Genomic DNA, 18,217 nt, shown 5'->3' with positions numbered 1-18,217 from the left:
AGATGGATTAGCCGAAGAGCCAGGTCTCCAGATCCTTCCGTGAAAGCTAAAAATAAGGAAGAGGAACGGTGATTGTGGGTTGGTTAATGGAAGTTTACCAAGTGGTTGAGATACGCTGGGCCCGGCTGCTGCATTATGGATGATCTGGAGTCTGTTTAGTAGTTGAGAGGTTATTTACACTCTGAGGGACGTTGGCAGAGTCAAGGAGGCTGGTGATGAGGGACTGGGTGACCATGCGTCTGATGTCAAGGAGAGCTATTTAAGGCTTTTAATATGCAGGTGGTGGGTGAGAAAGCAGGAGGGTGAGACAGTTTCCTCATTCAGAGTTTGCTGTTGATTATTTTCCAAGGTTTTTTGCATGTGCTGTGTGTGTGGGTGTGGATGAGCTCCATTGGCCACCAGGAGTCATCCCACAGGTAGTGGTTGCTCCTGAAGATGAGTATTTCAGTTTTGTGTGTGTTGAGTTTGAGGCATCTACTTTTCATTCAGCTTGCAACGCTGGTCATGCACCTGTGGAAGTCGAGCCTGAGGATGAGTGCTGTCCGCGTAGATTAGGTTCATGCCACGGCATCTGACTAGGGTGGCTAGAGGTGGCATTTAAGTATTGAAAAGTGTCAGGTTTAGAGAGGATACTTGTAGGACGCTAAACGTGATGCTTTTTGGTCCCAATGTGAAAGGTTGGAGGCGTATGCTTTGGGTTCATCCGAAGAGGAAGGAGGAAACCCAATCGAGGGATTTTCCTTGGATCTCGATTTGTTTGAGACCTTGCAGGAGGGTGTGGTGGGACTCAGTGTCGAATACTGCTGAGAGATCTAGGAAGATCAGGTCGACGGTCTCTCCCCTGTCCAGGAGAGTTCTGATGTTGTCTGTGGCCGCAGTTAGAGCGGTCTCAGTGCTGCGGCTTGAGTGAAATCCAGATTGAGAGGAGTCCAGTAAGGTGTTTTTCTCCAGGTGGACAGTCAGTTGGGGGCTTACAACTTTCTCATGCACCTTCGCTTGGAAAGGTAGTAGGGAGATAGAGCTGTCGTTTTTTAGGTCATTGGTTTCTGCAGTGAGCTTTTTTTATAGAGTGGTTTGATTTCTGTTTGTTTCCATCCTTGAGGGCAGGACGGAAATGTGAAGGACGATTTGTTGATTGTGGTGAGCTGCTTGCTGATGATGCTTTGCCTAGGTTGAACATGTGGTGGGGCAGAGATCCTTGCAGGCTCCCAAGTGGATGGAGCCCATAATGGAGGCAGTTGTATTTGTGGTGAGAGGGTCCCATGCATTTAGTGAGCTTTCATGAGGGGTCGAGGTTGTTGAAGAGTGTAGAGTTTGGTTGTAGGGGTTGGGAGCAGAGTTCTCATAGATGGTGGTGATTTTGGTGTAGAAGAAGTTGGCGAGTGTGTTGCAGAGCTATTGCAAGGGGGTGATGGTGATACAGAATAGCTCCTTGCTGTGGTTAGAGCTGGTGTTCAGGTAAAGGGCTAGGGCGTTCTTTTTGGCGGTTTTTAGTTGGTTGGGGTACCTGTTGAGGGCTAGTTTGAAGTTGTTGCAGTCAATATTAGTTTTGCTAGAGCGCCAGATCCTCTCAAGCAACGTACAAGTGTACTTGTGGGATTTGAGCTTTGTGGTGAACCAGCTGTGATGTTTGGAGGATCTGCTGGTTTTGGTAGGTTTGGGGGGGGGTGAGTTTGTTGGTGCATTTGTTTATCCATTCCCAACTGCCTCCACGAGGTCAGGGTGGCGTGGGAGAAAGAGGCTTGGAGAGAGTTGGTCCAGAGGTCGTCTGTTACTTTGCTCCAGTCTCTGTATGGGTGGTATGTAGGGGGCGGTGGGTGTGGAGGGGTTGGTAGTGATGTGAAATGGACAATGGAGTGGTCGGACCAGGTGATTTCGGTGGCATAGCTGTATCAGATTCTGGCTGAGAATATGGGGCCCAGAGTGTGTCCAGCTTTGTATGCTGGTCCTGTGACCAGTTGGGAGCGGCCAAGGGTTTTAATGATCTGAAGTAGGTCGGTTGTGTTGGGGTTGTTGAGGTCTTGGAGGTGGAAGTTATGGTCCCCAAGGATGAGGAAGTCTTTGGAACTGGGGGCTAATGGGGTGATTAAGTCAGCGATGGCTTTGTAGAAGGCTGGGTGTTGTCTTGGAGGGCTGTAGGCTAGGGTGCCTCTGACCGTTGTTTTGCTGTTGGATTTGATCTAGAAGTTGAGGTGTTCCAAGACGGGGGTGGAAGAGTCGGCGGTGGTTGTGTAGTTGAGGGACGGTTTGTGGATGATGGCTACTCTACCACCTTCTTTGTTGGTGCGGTCCTGGTGGATTATCTTGTATCCATGTGGTGTGGCGGTGGCGATGTTGGGTGCTGATGACGGGTTGAACCATGTCTTGGTGAGGAAGACGATATCCGGCATGAGCGAGGTGATGGTGTCCCAGATCTTGCTTGTGTGTTTATGGAGTGATCGGGTGTTGATCAGCAGGCAATGGTGTTGATCTGTAGCTGTGGTGGTTGGTGGGGTTTCGAAGGCCAAGGGTTCTGTGCTGTAGCTGAATAGGCAGTAAAACTCACACCCAAGAAAGGACTACAGTAAACCCCCTCCAATCTGGGGCTAGTATGGGAGAAAACAGACAGTGGGGGAAAAGAACATCTAAATTACTGGTGGGTAATCCCTTTAGTTGTTAAGATTGCCCTCACCCACTAGTAGTGGCATGCGTCATCATTGGGCCCTACTACACCATGCCGCAGACCATATGGTGGAGCGCTGCTCAACAAAATATGTAATTAAAACGGTATAGATGGGTACCCCCGTACTTTAATATGGGTCCCACTTGGCAGGATTAAAATCTAGCAGGTAAATTGGAGTACCTATGTCTCTTTTACCCAATGAATTTGTATCAACATGCTTTAGCCAAATCCAAATGCCACTATCGGTCAAATGGCCTTTATCAGGATACAGATCCCTTCTCATAAAGTCCCCCCAGTTTAATATTAACATGGAAGGAAAGATTTTATAAGGCCATTATGCACCTGGGGCCACCGGATAATGGGCTGCGCTGACAGTGTGGAGGGCCAAGTGCCTGTTTTATGCTCCTCGGGCCACAGGATAATGGGTTGCGCTATCACAGTGCAAAGCTGAGTGCCTGTTTGGTGCACCTGGGGCTGCAGGATGATAAAGCCGAGTGCCTGTTTTATGCGTCTGCAGTGTGTAAAGTGAAATCCTTCAACCACGTTTTTCTCACGGTTACTGTTCTATTTTCAGACAACACTGATGGGAAGCAGAAAGATGCGAACCTTGTTCTCTGTTCCTGATGTGTAATATCTGAAAATAAAGCACTAATATCAGGTCAGATGCCCTGCAGACACATAAAAACAGATGCTTGGCTCTGCGTTGTGCCAGAAATGCCCTTGTGCTACGGCCCCTGGATTCATGTGTGAATGACACCCCAGTTTTTGATGCTCGCCTCACAAACTCTCTTTCTTCTGGTCCGCAGGTTGTCATCAACCCCAACTTTGAGGTGGCCGAGAGCGACTTTACCAACAACGCCATGAAGTGCAACTGCAAATACGACGGCCACCGCATCTGGGTGCACAACTGCCACATAGGTAACTAGACGCGGGGTGTGGGGACCTCTGGGCAGGGTGAGGGATCAAGCGATGACCCTGATGCATCGCTGACCAGTACATCTGTATCGCTCACTTACTCTGCAATCCTGTAAATTGTGAAGTTCCAAAGCTGAGAGAGCAAGACTTAGAGCATCATTGAGTTTTTAGGGTCCTTCAGTAGCCCTGGTGGGAACAGAGAAGCCTTATAGTGTCTGGAAAATGTCCACAGATTTAGTCCAAGGAGGGATAAACGTTCACTCATGGTCTAGTTGACGTACTCAAGGGAACAAGGATGCCTTTATCAAACGACCCAAGGGATGTAAGTAGCTGTGGGGGCATTAATCATCCATAAGATGCAGGGCCCATGTTAAACTATGATTCTAGCCTCAAGCACAGGCATGTCAGTAGGGTACGGTCTTCTGCCTCTGACCATTGAAGGCTCTCCGGGGCTTGGCACACTTGAAGGGCTCTCAGTACTAGAAGATCTGTGTGAGTCCCACTACTACAAGACATGAGACTGCAGACTGGACCTGGAGATTGTTTTCAGCATTGCTGTTGTACACCAGTAGGTGGTGTCGCCCACCCCAGAAGAGACGCCGGAGCCACATATATGCACCGCCCAATGCCCGCGGACATCAGTTTCTTTCTTGACTCTGTCCACGCCCTCAGATGTTGATCTCAAACTGTGACAGTGCAGATTTACAGATTCCACAAAACTGGGAGGTGGAGAGGCGGAGAGCAATCTGCAGTTAGGGTATCCAACAGAAAGAGCATTACTGAAGGTTAGTACATTGTTCCTCAGATAGTTTCTACTCCCTGCAGATTCCTCAGCTTGCGAATAGATACCAATGCAATTCATTCTAAGGTGCGGTCTGTGGAACGGCTGAATCAAAAAAGGCCAGCAAAAGGGAACGGTCAAAGTGCCCCATCCGCCGGACCTGGCTGCCAACCCAGTAGTGCTTCGTGAATGTGTGCACTGATACACACATTGACGCCGGACGGATGTCCAGAACAGGCGCTCTACACAGGCATGCATTGGTAGTCGCCTTGGCTCTGGGTGAATGAGTCCTCGGACCCTCCAGGGGTCGCTTCTTAGCCAACACGTAGCAGATCTTGACACAAAGGACTATCTACCTTGATATGATCCTTTTCTGCGCGGCCTTGCCCTTCTTTGCCGCAGCGAACCCCACAAAGAGCTGATCATCCACTCGATGACCCTCAGTATGATGCCCCTCACATGTAAGGGTGTTTTTGTGTCCAGACAACAAAGGTTTTCCCTCCTCTTTCGAGGGTAAAGTGGAGATAAAAATGCCAAATGGATGATTGATTGTTCGACATGGAAAAGCATCACAATCTTCTGTCGAAATGCCATCTTAGCCTGTAACTCTAATTTATCTACAGAGAAGGTGGCGTTTGGTGGATGAACGGACAGAGCTTGTAGATCACTCACGTGACAAGCTGAAGTTTTTCTTATGAGAAAAACTGTTTTGAGAGTCAAAAGGCACAAAGGACAGCTTTGCATCCACTAAAAGAGGCACATACATGAGCCATGAGATCCAATGAAGGCCCCTCTGTGGCATTAAAAAAGGTTTGGGTGGGAAAACATGAAGCAGACCTTTAGGGAAACGCCTCACAGCATGTGATTTAAACAAGGACTATCTGTAAACACAAAAAGGCTGAAAGGGCCAAGAAATACCCTTGAAGGAGGCGCACGGCCAGTCCTTGTTAGGCTGCAGACAGCACAAAAGCAGAGCATCGGGCAATTCTTCTAGTAATGGATCCATATAACGAGAATTACAGCAGGGCACAAATTTATCCCATCGTCCAGCTTAAACTAGTCTTGTAGATGGACGCCTGGCGGCTAGAATGACACCAACTATTTCAGGTGGGAGGTCGAAGGCAGTCAACTGCGGCTTCTAAATCCCCAAACATGGAGCGGGACCCTTCCCTGCTCCTGCGACCTATGTTCATCCTGAAGTGGCAACCTCTTTGGAAGACAGATGTGCATGGCCCGAAATTCTGGGTACCACACTCTCCTGGACCAATACTGAGCCAGTAGTATGACTTTGGTCCGATCATTCCTAAATTTCTTCAGAACTCAGGGCAGGTGAGACAGAGGAGGGACGGTATACAGGAGTCCCGTACTCCGTTCTAGGTGAAAGGTGTCTCCAGAAAGTACCATCCCCGGAACTTGGCAGTTCGGGCTGGACTGTTTCCATGAGGAGCAGGGTCAGGGCTGATTTGCGTATGGCTGGGTCCAAACTGGGGTGGTGTAGTGAGCAAATGAACGATGAATTTAATCCAGATTTCTTGACTGGGGGTGAATGTTTGATTCATGCATCATTCCGTCCATCATTTGTTGCTGCAGCTCTTCTCTGGAACTCCAACATGCAAGAGCGTTTACACTGAGCGTTCTTGGTGATGGCGAAGAGATTGAGCCAGGGCTCTCCCAAGTGCCGGGAGACACCCTGGGCCACGTCAGCTGTAGCTGCCATTCATGACCCTCTAGGCGCTGCTGACTCAATTTGTCTGCCTTGACATTTCTAGATCCCATCAGGTGGGTCACAACCAGGGAGATTCCATTTTTGTGAGCGCCGCAGGGACGCTGGTTAATCCAAAGGCGAGAACAAAAAACTGAAAATGCTACTGACCCCCCTTGAACTGAAGGTGACCCTGCGGGACTGCAGGACTGGTTGTGAAAAATAGACATCCTGCCGATCCAATGCTCCCCTCAGCCTTCTGCAATCAGGACAGATAAAACCTGGGACAAGGTGAGCGTCTGAAATTTGCTCTTGTTTAAGAGGAAAGTGGGAGGGTGAAGATCTAATACAGGACAAGTTGGCACCAAGAAACGATGGGAGTAACATCGGATGCTCGGATCTTCTCTATGGTTCCTTTATCCAAAAGAGCCTGGACCTTCTGTCGCAAAATAGACAAATAGTCCTCTGAAAGCTGATTGGATGCCGTCATCCTCCAAACCCCTCCATCCTCTTCAATTTCCTAGCCGGCAGGATCGTAGGTAAAGAATTGGGATTGACTCTGCTAGTGGAGGCTTGTACGGTAAGGAAGGCAGGACCTCCAGGGGGTGGCTTACGCTGCTGTGCCACTCGTCTATTCACTGGTGGCACAATCAGAGTTTTGCCAGAGTGCCTATGCGGGTGTCAGTCAGCGCCTCATTAAAGGTGACAGAGGTTCTGTGAAAAAGTATCCAGGTTGTAGGGCCTCGGTGACATGTTCAACAGACTGTACTTTCAGAACCAGGACTCCGGGTGCCCTTCTAATAACTGTGACGAAGGAACAAACTGCCACGGCAGGACAGGGAGAGACACCCAGCCCTGTGTCAGGGGACACGCCTGGCCCACTGGCCTCCTTTTGCTCCACATAGAAAGTTTCTTCATCGTGTTGTGGGGAAAAATCACTCCCATCATCGCTGTCATCCCCATCATCATCAAATGCAGGTTGGCTCTGATCAGACTCTGGTCCAAAGAGTTGCTATAGTACTGAAGTGTGGCGTCAAGGGAAAGGCATTGCCTTGCCTGAATCAGAAGGAACAAGGGCCAGGCACCTAGGAACTGAAGCGGCGCGCTGCTTCATTTGAGGTCGAGACTGATCCGGCTTGGTATCAAAGAGAACTATTGACACGAGGTCCTCTGCCAGCATTGGTGCCACCATCGAAGAAGCAAAGCCAGGTGTGGATTATGGCATTGGGCGGCGGATTGGCCCCAGAGTCTGAGTGGACCCACAATGGGTACCGAAGGCATAGTCTGCACTGAGGGTGGACATGCCAGTGGTATCCCTGCTGGAGGCCTCCATGAATCTGTGGAGCACAAAGAGACACAGTAGGGTGCAAAGTCCGGCATCCTTAAACACCTCAGTTTTTAGTGCTGTTGCTGATGGACCCAGAAGCTCCGGTTGCATCAAAATAAGCTGCGGAATTGGTTCCTCAGCAGGGGACCGGGAGCGTGGCAGTGATGTCCTTGCAACTTCGATTTTCACTCGCCCGAAATTTCAAAGTGCAATGATAACCTGTCGCAGGACTGGCCACGAAAGCCAGAACGTGTCCTCGTCTTCGAGCAAGAGAAGCATTTTTAGGATTTCCAATGATGTTCAGCAACGTACACCTTGGCTTTGCCGTCCTGGATCGCCTTCAGATTAATCAGGGTACACTTGCCGCACGACTTGGAGTCATGGCCCAACGGCCCTGGGGCAACGTCACAGACACCGATTTGTGAGAAACCCTACAAGGTTTAAAGCCTCTGGTTTTAGAAAGTGACATCTCCCGTGCACGCTGGAAAATGGGAGGAAAAGAACCTGTTCACTGACTAGCAAAAGAGGCGCTGGGTCTGGATCCACGTCGGAAGGAACTGACGTCAGGGCACAGAGGTGGCGCTTATACGGGGCTCAGGCAGGACACAGTTGAGGTAGAGCTGCATGATGCCATCTTCTGTCATGCGGGAGTAATGCTAAAAGGGGTTCTTGGATTCAGTGTGGCGCCTGGAGGTATTCATAAGGTGAGGAATCTGCGGTTAGAAGCATCCACCACTATGGTCAGGACTGAGGTACAGAACAGGAGCAGCAATGAGAGCGACACGTCAGGACTGAGGTACAGAACAGGAGTAGCAATGAGAGCGACAGGTCGGGACTGAGGTAGAGAACAGGAGTAGCAATGAGAGCGACAGGTCGGGACTGAGGTACAGAACAGGAGTAGCAATGAGAGCGACAGGTCGGGACTGCGGTACAGAACAGGAGCAGCAATGAGAGCGACAGGTCAGGACTGAGGTACAGAACAGGAGGAGCAATGTGAGCGACAGGTCAGGACTGAGGTAGAGAACAGGAGCAGCAATGAGAGCGACAGGTCGGGACTGAGGTAGAGAACAGGAGTAGCAATGAGAGCGACAGGTCGGGACTGAGGTAGAGAACAGGAGTAGCAATGAGAGCGACAGGTCAGGACTGAGGTAGAGAACAGGAGGAGCAATGAGAGCGACAGGTCAGGACTGAGGTACAGAACAGGAGTAGCAATGAGAGCGACAGGTCGGGACTGCAGTACAGAACAGGAGGAGCAATGAGAGCGACAGGTCAGGAATGAGGTACAGAACAGGAGTAGCAATGAGAGCGACAGGTCGGGACTGCGGTACAGAACAGGAGCAGCAATGAGAGCGACAGGTCAGGAATGAGGTACAGAACAGGAGTAGCAATGAGAGCGACAGGTCAGGAATGAGGTACAGAACAGGAGTAGCAATGAGAGCGACAGGTCAGGAGTGAGGTAGAGAACAGGAGTAGCAATGAGAGCGACAGGTCAGGAATGAGGTACAGAACAGGAGTAGCAATGAGAGCGACAGGTCATGACTGAGGTAGAGAACAGGAGGAGCAATGAGAGCGACAGGTCAGGACTGAGGTAGAGAACAGGAGGAGCAATGAGAGTGACAGGTCGGGACTGAGGTAGAGAACAGGAGTAGCAATGAGAGCGACAGGTCAGGACTGAGGTAGAGAACAGGAGGAGCAATGAGAGCGACAGGTCAGGACTGAGGTACAGAACAGGAGTAGCAATGAGAGCGACAGGTCGGGACTGCAGTACAGAACAGGAGGAGCAATGAGAGCGACAGGTCAGGACTGAGGTAGAGAACAGGAGGAGCAATGAGAGCGACAGGTCAGGAATGAGGTAGAGAACAGGAGCAGCAATGAGAGCGACAGGTCAGGACTGCGGTACAGAACAGGAGGAGCAATGAGAGCGACAGGTGAGGACTGCGGTACAGAACAGGAGTAGCAATGAGAGCGACAGGTCAGGACTGCGGTACAGAACAGGAGCAGCAATGAGAGCGACAGGTCAGGACTGCGGTACAGAACAGGAGCAGCAATGATAGCGACAGGTCAGGACTGAGGTACAGAACAGGAGGAGCAATGAGAGCGACAGGTCAGGACTGCGGTACAGAACAGGAGCAGCAATGAGAGCGACAGGTCAGGAATGAGGTACAGAACAGGAGGAGCAATGAGAGCAACAGGTCAGGACTGAGGTACAGAACAGAAGTAGCAATGAGAGCGACAGGTCAGGACTGAGGTACAGAACAGGAGTAGCAATGAGAGCGACAGGTCGGGACTGCGGTACAGAACAGGAGCAGCAATGAGAGCGACAGGTCAGGACTGAGGTACAGAACAGGAGGAGCAATGTGAGCGACAGGTCAGGACTGAGGTAGAGAACAGGAGCAGCAATGAGAGCGACAGGTCGGGACTGAGGTAGAGAACAGGAGTAGCAATGAGAGCGACAGGTCAGGAATGAGGTACAGAACAGGAGTAGCAATGAGAGCGACAGGTCAGGAATGAGGTACAGAACAGGAGTAGCAATGAGAGCGACAGGTCAGGAGTGAGGTAGAGAACAGGAGGAGCACTGAGAGCGACAGGTCAGGACTGAGGTACAGAACAGGAGTAGCACTGAGAGCGACAGGTCAGGACTGAGGTAGAGAACAGGAGGAGCAATGAGAGCGACAGGTCAGGACTGAGGTACAGAACAGGAGTAGCAATGAGAGCGACAGGTCGGGACTGCAGTACAGAACAGGAGTAGCAATGAGAGCGACAGGTCAGGAATGAGGTACAGAACAGGAGTAGCAATGAGAGCGACAGGTCATGACTGAGGTAGAGAACAGGAGGAGCAATGAGAGCGACAGGTCAGGACTGAGGTAGAGAACAGGAGTAGCAATGAGAGCGACAGGTCAGGACTGAGGTAGAGAACAGGAGGAGCAATGAGAGCGACAGGTCAGGACTGAGGTACAGAACAGGAGGAGCAATGAGAGCGACAGGTCGGGACTGCAGTACAGAACAGGAGGAGCAATGAGAGCGACAGGTCAGGACTGAGGTAGAGAACAGGAGGAGCAATGAGAGCGACAGGTCAGGAATGAGGTAGAGAACAGGAGCAGCAATGAGAGCGACAGGTCAGGACTGCGGTACAGAACAGGAGGAGCAATGAGAGCGACAGGTGAGGACTGCGGTACAGAACAGGAGTAGCAATGAGAGCGACAGGTCAGGACTGCGGTACAGAACAGGAGCAGCAATGAGAGCGACAGGTCAGGACTGCGGTACAGAACAGGAGCAGCAATGAGAGCGACAGGTCAGGACTGAGGTACAGAACAGGAGGAGCAATGAGAGCGACAGGGTAGGACTGCGGTACCGAACAGGAGCAGCAATGAGAGCGACAGGTCAGGACTGAGGTAGAGAACAGGAACAGCAATGAGAGCGACAGGTCAGGACTGCGGTACAGAACAGGAGCAGCAATGAGAGTGACAGGTCAGGACTGAGGTACAGAACAGGAGTAGCACTGAGAGCGACAGGTCAGGACTGCAGTACAGAACAGGAGCAGCAATGAGAGCGACAGGTCAGGACTGCGGTACAGAACAGGAGTAGCAATGAGAGCGGCAGGTCAGGACTAAGGTAGAGAACAGGAGCAGCAATGAGAGCAACAGGTCAGGACTGTATCAATGAGAGCGACAGGTCAGGACTGAGGTACAGAACAGGAGGAGCAATGAGAGCGACAGGTGAGGACTGCGGTACAGAACAGGAGTAGCAATGAGAGCGACAGGTCAGGACTGCGGTACAGAACAGGAGCAGCAATGAGAGCGACAGGTCAGGACTGCGGTACAGAACAGGAGCAGCAATGAGAGCGACAGGTCAGGACTGAGGTACAGAACAGGAGGAGCAATGAGAGCGACAGGTCAGGACTGCGGTACAGAACAGGAGCAGCAATGAGAGCGACAGGTCAGGAATGAGGTACAGAACAGGAGGAGCCATGAGAGCAACAGGTCAGGACTGAGGTACAGAACAGGAGTAGCAATGAGAGCGACAGGTCAGGACTGAGGTACAGAACAGGAGTAGCAATGAGAGCGACAGGTCGGGACTGCGGTACAGAACAGGAGCAGCAATGAGAGCGACAGGTCAGGACTGAGGTACAGAACAGGAGGAGCAATGTGAGCGACAGGTCAGGACTGAGGTAGAGAACAGGAGCAGCAATGAGAGCGACAGGTCGGGACTGAGGTAGAGAACAGGAGTAGCAATGAGAGCGACAGGTCAGGAATGAGGTACAGAACAGGAGTAGCAATGAGAGCGACAGGTCAGGAATGAGGTACAGAACAGGAGTAGCAATGAGAGCGACAGGTCAGGAGTGAGGTAGAGAACAGGAGGAGCACTGAGAGCGACAGGTCAGGACTGAGGTACAGAACAGGAGTAGCACTGAGAGCGGCAGGTCAGGACTGAGGTAGAGAACAGGAGGAGCAATGAGAGCGACAGGTCAGGACTGAGGTACAGAACAGGAGTAGCAATGAGAGCGACAGGTCGGGACTGCAGTACAGAACAGGAGTAGCAATGAGAGCGACAGGTCAGGAATGAGGTACAGAACAGGAGTAGCAATGAGAGCGACAGGTCATGACTGAGGTAGAGAACAGGAGGAGCAATGAGAGCGACAGGTCAGGACTGAGGTAGAGAACAGGAGGAGCAATGAGAGTGACAGGTCGGGACTGAGGTAGAGAACAGGAGTAGAATTGAGAGCGACAGGTCAGGACTGAGGTAGAGAACAGGAGGAGCAATGAGAGCGACAGGTCAGGACTGAGGTACAGAACAGGAGTAGCAATGAGAGCGACAGGTCGGGACTGCAGTACAGAACAGGAGGAGCAATGAGAGCGACAGGTCAGGACTGAGGTAGAGAACAGGAGGAGCAATGAGAGCGACAGGTCAGGAATGAGGTAGAGAACAGGAGCAGCAATGAGAGCGACAGGTCAGGACTGCGGTACAGAACAGGAGGAGCAATGAGAGCGACAGGTGAGGACTGCGGTACAGAACAGGAGTAGCAATGAGAGCGACAGGTCAGGACTGCGGTACAGAACAGGAGCAGCAATGAGAGCGACAGGTCAGGACTGCGGTACAGAACAGGAGCAGCAATGAGAGCGACAGGTCAGGACTGAGGTACAGAACAGGAGGAGCAATGAGAGCGACAGGGTAGGACTGCGGTACCGAACAGGAGCAGCAATGAGAGCGACAGGTCAGGACTGAGGTAGAGAACAGGAACAGCAATGAGAGCGACAGGTCAGGACTGCGGTACAGAACAGGAGCAGCAATAAGAGTGACAGGTCAGGACTGAGGTACAGAACAGGAGTAGCACTGAGAGCGACAGGTCAGGACTGCAGTAAAGAACAGGAGCAGCAATGAGAGCGACAGGTCAGGACTGTGGTACAGAACAGGAGTAGCAATGAGAGCGACAGGTCAGGACTGAGGTAGAGAACAGGAGCAGCAATGAGAGCAACAGGTCAGGACTGTATCAATGAGAGCGACAGGTCAGGACTGAGGTAGAGAACAGGAGCAGCAAGGAGAGCGACAGGTCGGGACTGAGGTACAGAACAGGAGTAGCAATGAGAGCGACAGGTCAGGACTGAGGTAGAGAACAGGAGTAGCAATGAGAGCGACAGGTCAGGACTGAGGTACAGAACAGGAGCAGCAATGAGAGCGATAGGTCAGGACTGAGGTAGAGAACAGGAGTAGCAATGAGAGCGACAGGTCGGGACTGAGGTACAGAACAGGAGTAGCAATGAGAGAGACAGGTCGGGACTGCGGTACAGAACAGGAGCAGCAATGAGAGCGACAGGTCAGGACTGAGGTACAGAACAGGAGGAGCAATGTGAGCGACAGGTCAGGACTGAGGTAGAGAACAGGAGCAGCAATGAGAGCGACAGGTCATGACTGCGGTACAGAACAGGAGCAGCAATGAGAGCGACAGGTCGGGACTGAGGTAGAGAACAGGAGTAGCAATGAGAGCGACAGGTCAGGAATGAGGTACAGAACAGGAGTAGCAATGAGAGCGACAGGTCAGGACTGAGGTAGAGAACAGGAGGAGCAATGAGAGCGACAGGTCAGGACTGAGGTAGAGAACAGGAGCAGCAATGAGAGCGAAAGGTCAGGACTGAGGTACACAACAGGAGGAGCAATGAGAGCGACAGGTCAGGACTGAGGTACAGAACAGGAGCAGTAATGAGAGCGACAGGTCAGGACTGCGGTACAGAACAGGGGTAGCAATGAGAGCGAAGGGTCAGGACTGAGGTACAGAGCAGGAGCAGCAATGAGAGCGACAGATCAGGACTGAAGTAGAGAACAGGAGGAGTAATGAGAGCGGCAGGTCAGGACTGAGATACAGAACAGGAGCAGCAATGAGAGCGACAGGTCGGGACTGAGGTAGAGAACAGGAGTAGCAATGAGAGCGACAGGTCAGGACTGCGGTACAGAACAGGAGTAGCAATGAGAGCGACAGGTCAGGACTGAGGTAGAGAACAGGAGGAGCAATGAGAGCGACGGGGTCGGACTGCGGTACAGAACAGGAGCAGCAATGAGAGCGACAGGTCAGGACTGAGGTACAGAACAGGAGTAGCAATGAGAGCGACAGGTCAGGACTGAGGTAAAGAACAGGAGGAGCAATGAGAGCGACGGGGTCGGACTGCGGTACAGAACAGGAGCAGCAATGAGAGCGACAGGTCAGGACTGAGGTACAGAACAGGAGTAGCAATGAGAGCGACAGGTCAGGACTGAGGTAGAGAATAGGAGAAGCAATGAGAGAGACAGGTCAGGACTGAGGTACAGAACAGGAGTAGCACTGAGAGCGACAGGTCAGGACTGAGGTAGAGAACAGGAGTAGCAATGAGAGCGACAGGTCAGGACTGAGGTAGAGAACAGGAGGAGCAATGAGAGCGACAGGTCAGGACTGGCGTACAGAACAGGAGTAGCAATGAGAGCGACAGGTCAGGACTGAGGTACAGAACAGGAGGAGCAATGAGAGCGACAGGTCAGGACTGCGGTACAGAACAGGAGGAGCAATGAGAGCGACAGGTCAGGACTGGCGTACAGAACAGGAGTAGCAATGAGAGCGACAGGTCAGGACTGAGGTACAGAACAGGAGGAGCAATGAGAGCAACAGGTCAGGACTGCGGTACAGAACAGGAGGAGCAATGAGAGCGACAGGTCAGGAATGAGGTACAGAACAGGAGTAGCAATGAGAGCGACAGGTCAGGACTGAGGTAGAGAACAGGAGGAGCAATGAGAGCGACAGGTCAGGACTGGCGTACAGAACAGGAGTAGCAATGAGAGCGACAGGTCAGGACTGAGGTACAGAACAGGAGGAGCAATGAGAGCGACAGGTCAGGACTGCGGTACAGAACAGGAGGAGCAATGAGAGCGACAGGTCAGGACTGGCGTACAGAACAGGAGGAGCAATGAGAGCGACAGGTCAGGACTGCGGTACAGAACAGGAGCAGCAATGAGAGCGACAGGTCAGGACTGCGGTACAGAACAGGAGGAGCAATGAGAGCGACAGGTCAGGACTGAGGTACAGAACAGGAGTAGCAATGAGAGCGACAGGTCAGGACTGAGGTACAGAACAGGAGGAGCAATGAGAGCGACAGGTCAGGACTGCGGTACAGAACAGGAGGAGCAATGAGAGCGACAGGTCAGGACTGAGGTACAGAACAGGAGGAGCAATGAGAGCGACAGGTCAGGACTGCGGTACAGAACAGGAGCAGCAATGAGAGCGACAGGTCAGGACTGCGGTACAGAACAGGAGGAGCAATGAGAGCGACAGGTCAGGACTGAGGTACAGAACAGGAGTAGCAATGAGAGCGACAGGTCAGGACTGAGGTACAGAACAGGAGTAGCAATGAGAGCGACAGGTCAGGACTGAGGTAGAGAATAGGAGAAGCAATGAGAGCAACATGTCAGGAATGAGGTACAGAACAGGAGTAGCAATGAGAGCGACAGGTCAGGACTGAGGTAGAGAACAGGAGGAGCAATGAGAGCGACAGGTCAGGACTGGCGTACAGAACAGGAGTAGCAATGAGAGCGACAGGTCAGGACTGCGGTACAGAACATGAGGAGCAATGAGAGCGACAGGTCAGGACTGCGGTACAGAACACAATGAGGTATGCAGGCAGTGATGTATAGGTTTACATATGATAGTAATCGGCACCAATTTGTGATCAGCAGGTGCTGCATATCAGTGCTGATGAGGGATAAGGTGCATTGGCAAGCTGTGCATGTATGTTCATGGTACATGTCAGGGCTGAGGTGCATTGACAGAGTTGTACATGTATGTTCATGGTACCTCAGGGCTGAATATCATTGGCTGAGCTGTGCATGTATCTTCATGGTATGTCGAGGATAAGGTGCACTGGAAGAGCTCTGCATGTGTCCTCATGGCATGTGTCAGGGCTAAGGAGCATTAGCAGACCTGTGTGTGTGTTCTCTTGGTACATGTCAGGGCTGAGGTGTACTGGCGGAGCTGTACATGTATCCTCATGGCACACGTCGGAGCGGAGGTGCATTGGCAGAGCTGTACAGGTGTCCTTATGATACACATCACACTTTGGCTGAGCTGTACGTCTATCCTAATGGTGCACATCAGTGCTGAGGTGCATTGGCAGACCTGTGCGTGTGTCCTCATGGTACATGTCAGGGCTGAGGTGCACTGGCGGAGTTGTACATCTATCCTCATGGTACACATCAGTGCTGAGGTGCATTGGCAGACCTGTGCGTGTGTCCTCACAGTACATGTCATGGCTGAGGTGCACTGGCGGAGTTGTACATCTATCCTCATGGTACACATCGGGGCTGAGGTGCATTGGCAGAGCTGTACAGGTGTCCTCATTATACACGTCACACTTTGGCTGAGCTGTACGTGTATCCTCATGGTACACATCAGGGCTGAGGTGCATTGACAGAGCTGTGCGTGTGTCCTCATGGTACATGTCAGGGTTGAGGAGTATTGGCAGAGATGTACATGTGTCCTCATGATACACGTCACACTTTGGCTGAGCTGTACGTGTATCCTCATGGTACACATCAGGGCTGAGGTGCATTGACAGAGCTGTGCGTGTGTCCTCATGGTACACGTCAGGGCTGAGGTGCCACAGACACCAGCATGGAAAACGATGACCCCAACACCGCAGCCCGAATCCTGCCCAATCACACCAAGAAAGCGAGATGGTTCACCACCGAACTTCGAGAGTCCAGATGCACTTGCCGCCGCCTCGAAAAGACCTGGAACAACACCAAATCCACAGAAACACACAACTTCAGAGCCGCCACCAACATCCACCACCAACTCATCAGAACAAGCATTGGCCTCACTTTTGGGACCTTATAAGTGTTTAGCTCTGCAACAGTTAATGTTGTTGCAGTAAGGATATGGTGCTGCATAACTAAATACTTATAAGGTCTGAAAGGCGAGACCTATTGGTTATGCCAATGCTTGTTTTGTCATGTGTCCTCTCGTTTCCTTTCCTGCGCATCAGGGAGTTTGAGAACATATTATACAACGAACTTCAAAATTCACAGAGCACAGAAAGACGAAAGCAGAGTATGGGGGGGCTCATTCCTTTGTGTCACACACGCCGTAAGGGCAACGGCAGTGTTCTCTGACTGACAAATCCACCTACCTGCCTCCAGAGCACCGTGAGGGCAACGGCTGGAACAGCAGCACTGCTCTTCCCATCGCAGTGAGGAACTGCATTTCCCAGGTGCCCCAGGGTCGAGCGGCGCACCTGGGACGTCATTGGCTGCACCTGAGGCGCTACTAAACATCGGAGCGCCGAGCGCTCAGTGGGCAGCTCATTCCTTTGTGTCACACACGCAGTGAGGGCAACGGCAGTGTTCTCTGGCTGACAAATCTACCTACCTGCCTCCAGAGCACCGTGAGGGCAACGGCCGGAACAGCAGCACTGCTCTTCCCATCGCAGTGGGGAACTGCATTTCCCAGGTGCCCCAGGGTCGAGCGCCGCACCTGGGACGTCATTGGCTGCGCCCGGAGGTGCTACTAAACATCGGAACGCCTCCCGTCCCGCGGGACGCGCGCGGGCGTCGCCGGGATAAGCCCGGGCAAAGGGCTGGCCGTCTGTGGCAGTCCGGGGCAAGAGGAGGCCGAGACGGGTCACCCCCCTAACATCTCCAAAGGACAACCACGAAGAGTGGTCAATTCACTAAAGGTGCTGTTACTTGGACCTATCATTGTTTGGCTACTATTGTTTCCAATTCCCCTTTTGGGGCCAGGAGGGAGTGTTGACTAGGTAGGGACTAGCTTCCCCTTCACCTGTAAAAATGAGCCACACGGGTAAAAAGCAAAAACCTGCTGCCTCTCGCCCCATGACCAGGCAGCAGGCGGCAACAACACAACCTCTTCCTACCCTAATGGCTATTGATAAGATGCTTCAAAAAACTATTGGGGTAGTGGTAACCGCAATAGAAAACACAGAGACCGCCATTTACTTTATCCTAACTGACATTGGAGTCAGCTACTTGCCAGCAGTTCCACCGCGAGGGAAACGCCGCTCGGCACCTCGCTAACGCCGTGAGGGAAACGGCCAACGGTGTCTCCTTCCAGGGACCGGACTACATTTCCCAGAAGGCCAAGCCCAGGCGCCCGCTATCATCGTCATCAGGCGGCGCCAGGGCTTCTCAAAAGACCAGCCGGTGCCCCGCAGAGCGGGACGCGCTTTCTGAGACCGCCATTTACTTTATCCTAACTGACATTGGAGTCAGCTACTTGCCAGCAGTTCCACCGCGAGGGAAACGCCGCTCGGCACCTCGCTAACGCCGTGAGGGAAACGGCCAACGGTGTCTCCTTCC

The 18,217-nt window shown here is 52.1% G+C and overlaps 1 protein-coding gene across 3 annotated transcripts in view; it reads left to right on the top strand.

Moving 5' to 3' along the window:
* Positions 1-18,217, top strand: part of LOXL3 (lysyl oxidase like 3) — a 125,112-nt gene that overhangs the window by 88,508 nt on the left and 18,387 nt on the right. For all 3 annotated transcript variants that reach the window (XM_086964405.1, XM_086964404.1, XM_086964403.1), the window contains exon 10: positions 3,469-3,580. In XM_086964405.1, the coding sequence (XP_086820531.1) occupies positions 3,469-3,580 (112 nt within the window). The remainder of the gene's footprint in view (positions 1-3,468; positions 3,581-18,217) is intronic.

The sequence above is a fragment of the Lissotriton vulgaris genome, chromosome 3_2 (assembly GCF_964263255.1).
Source record: "Lissotriton vulgaris chromosome 3_2, aLisVul1.2, whole genome shotgun sequence".
NCBI lineage: Eukaryota > Metazoa > Chordata > Amphibia > Caudata > Salamandridae > Lissotriton > Lissotriton vulgaris.
This window is presented reverse-complemented; position numbering and strand designations above follow the sequence as displayed.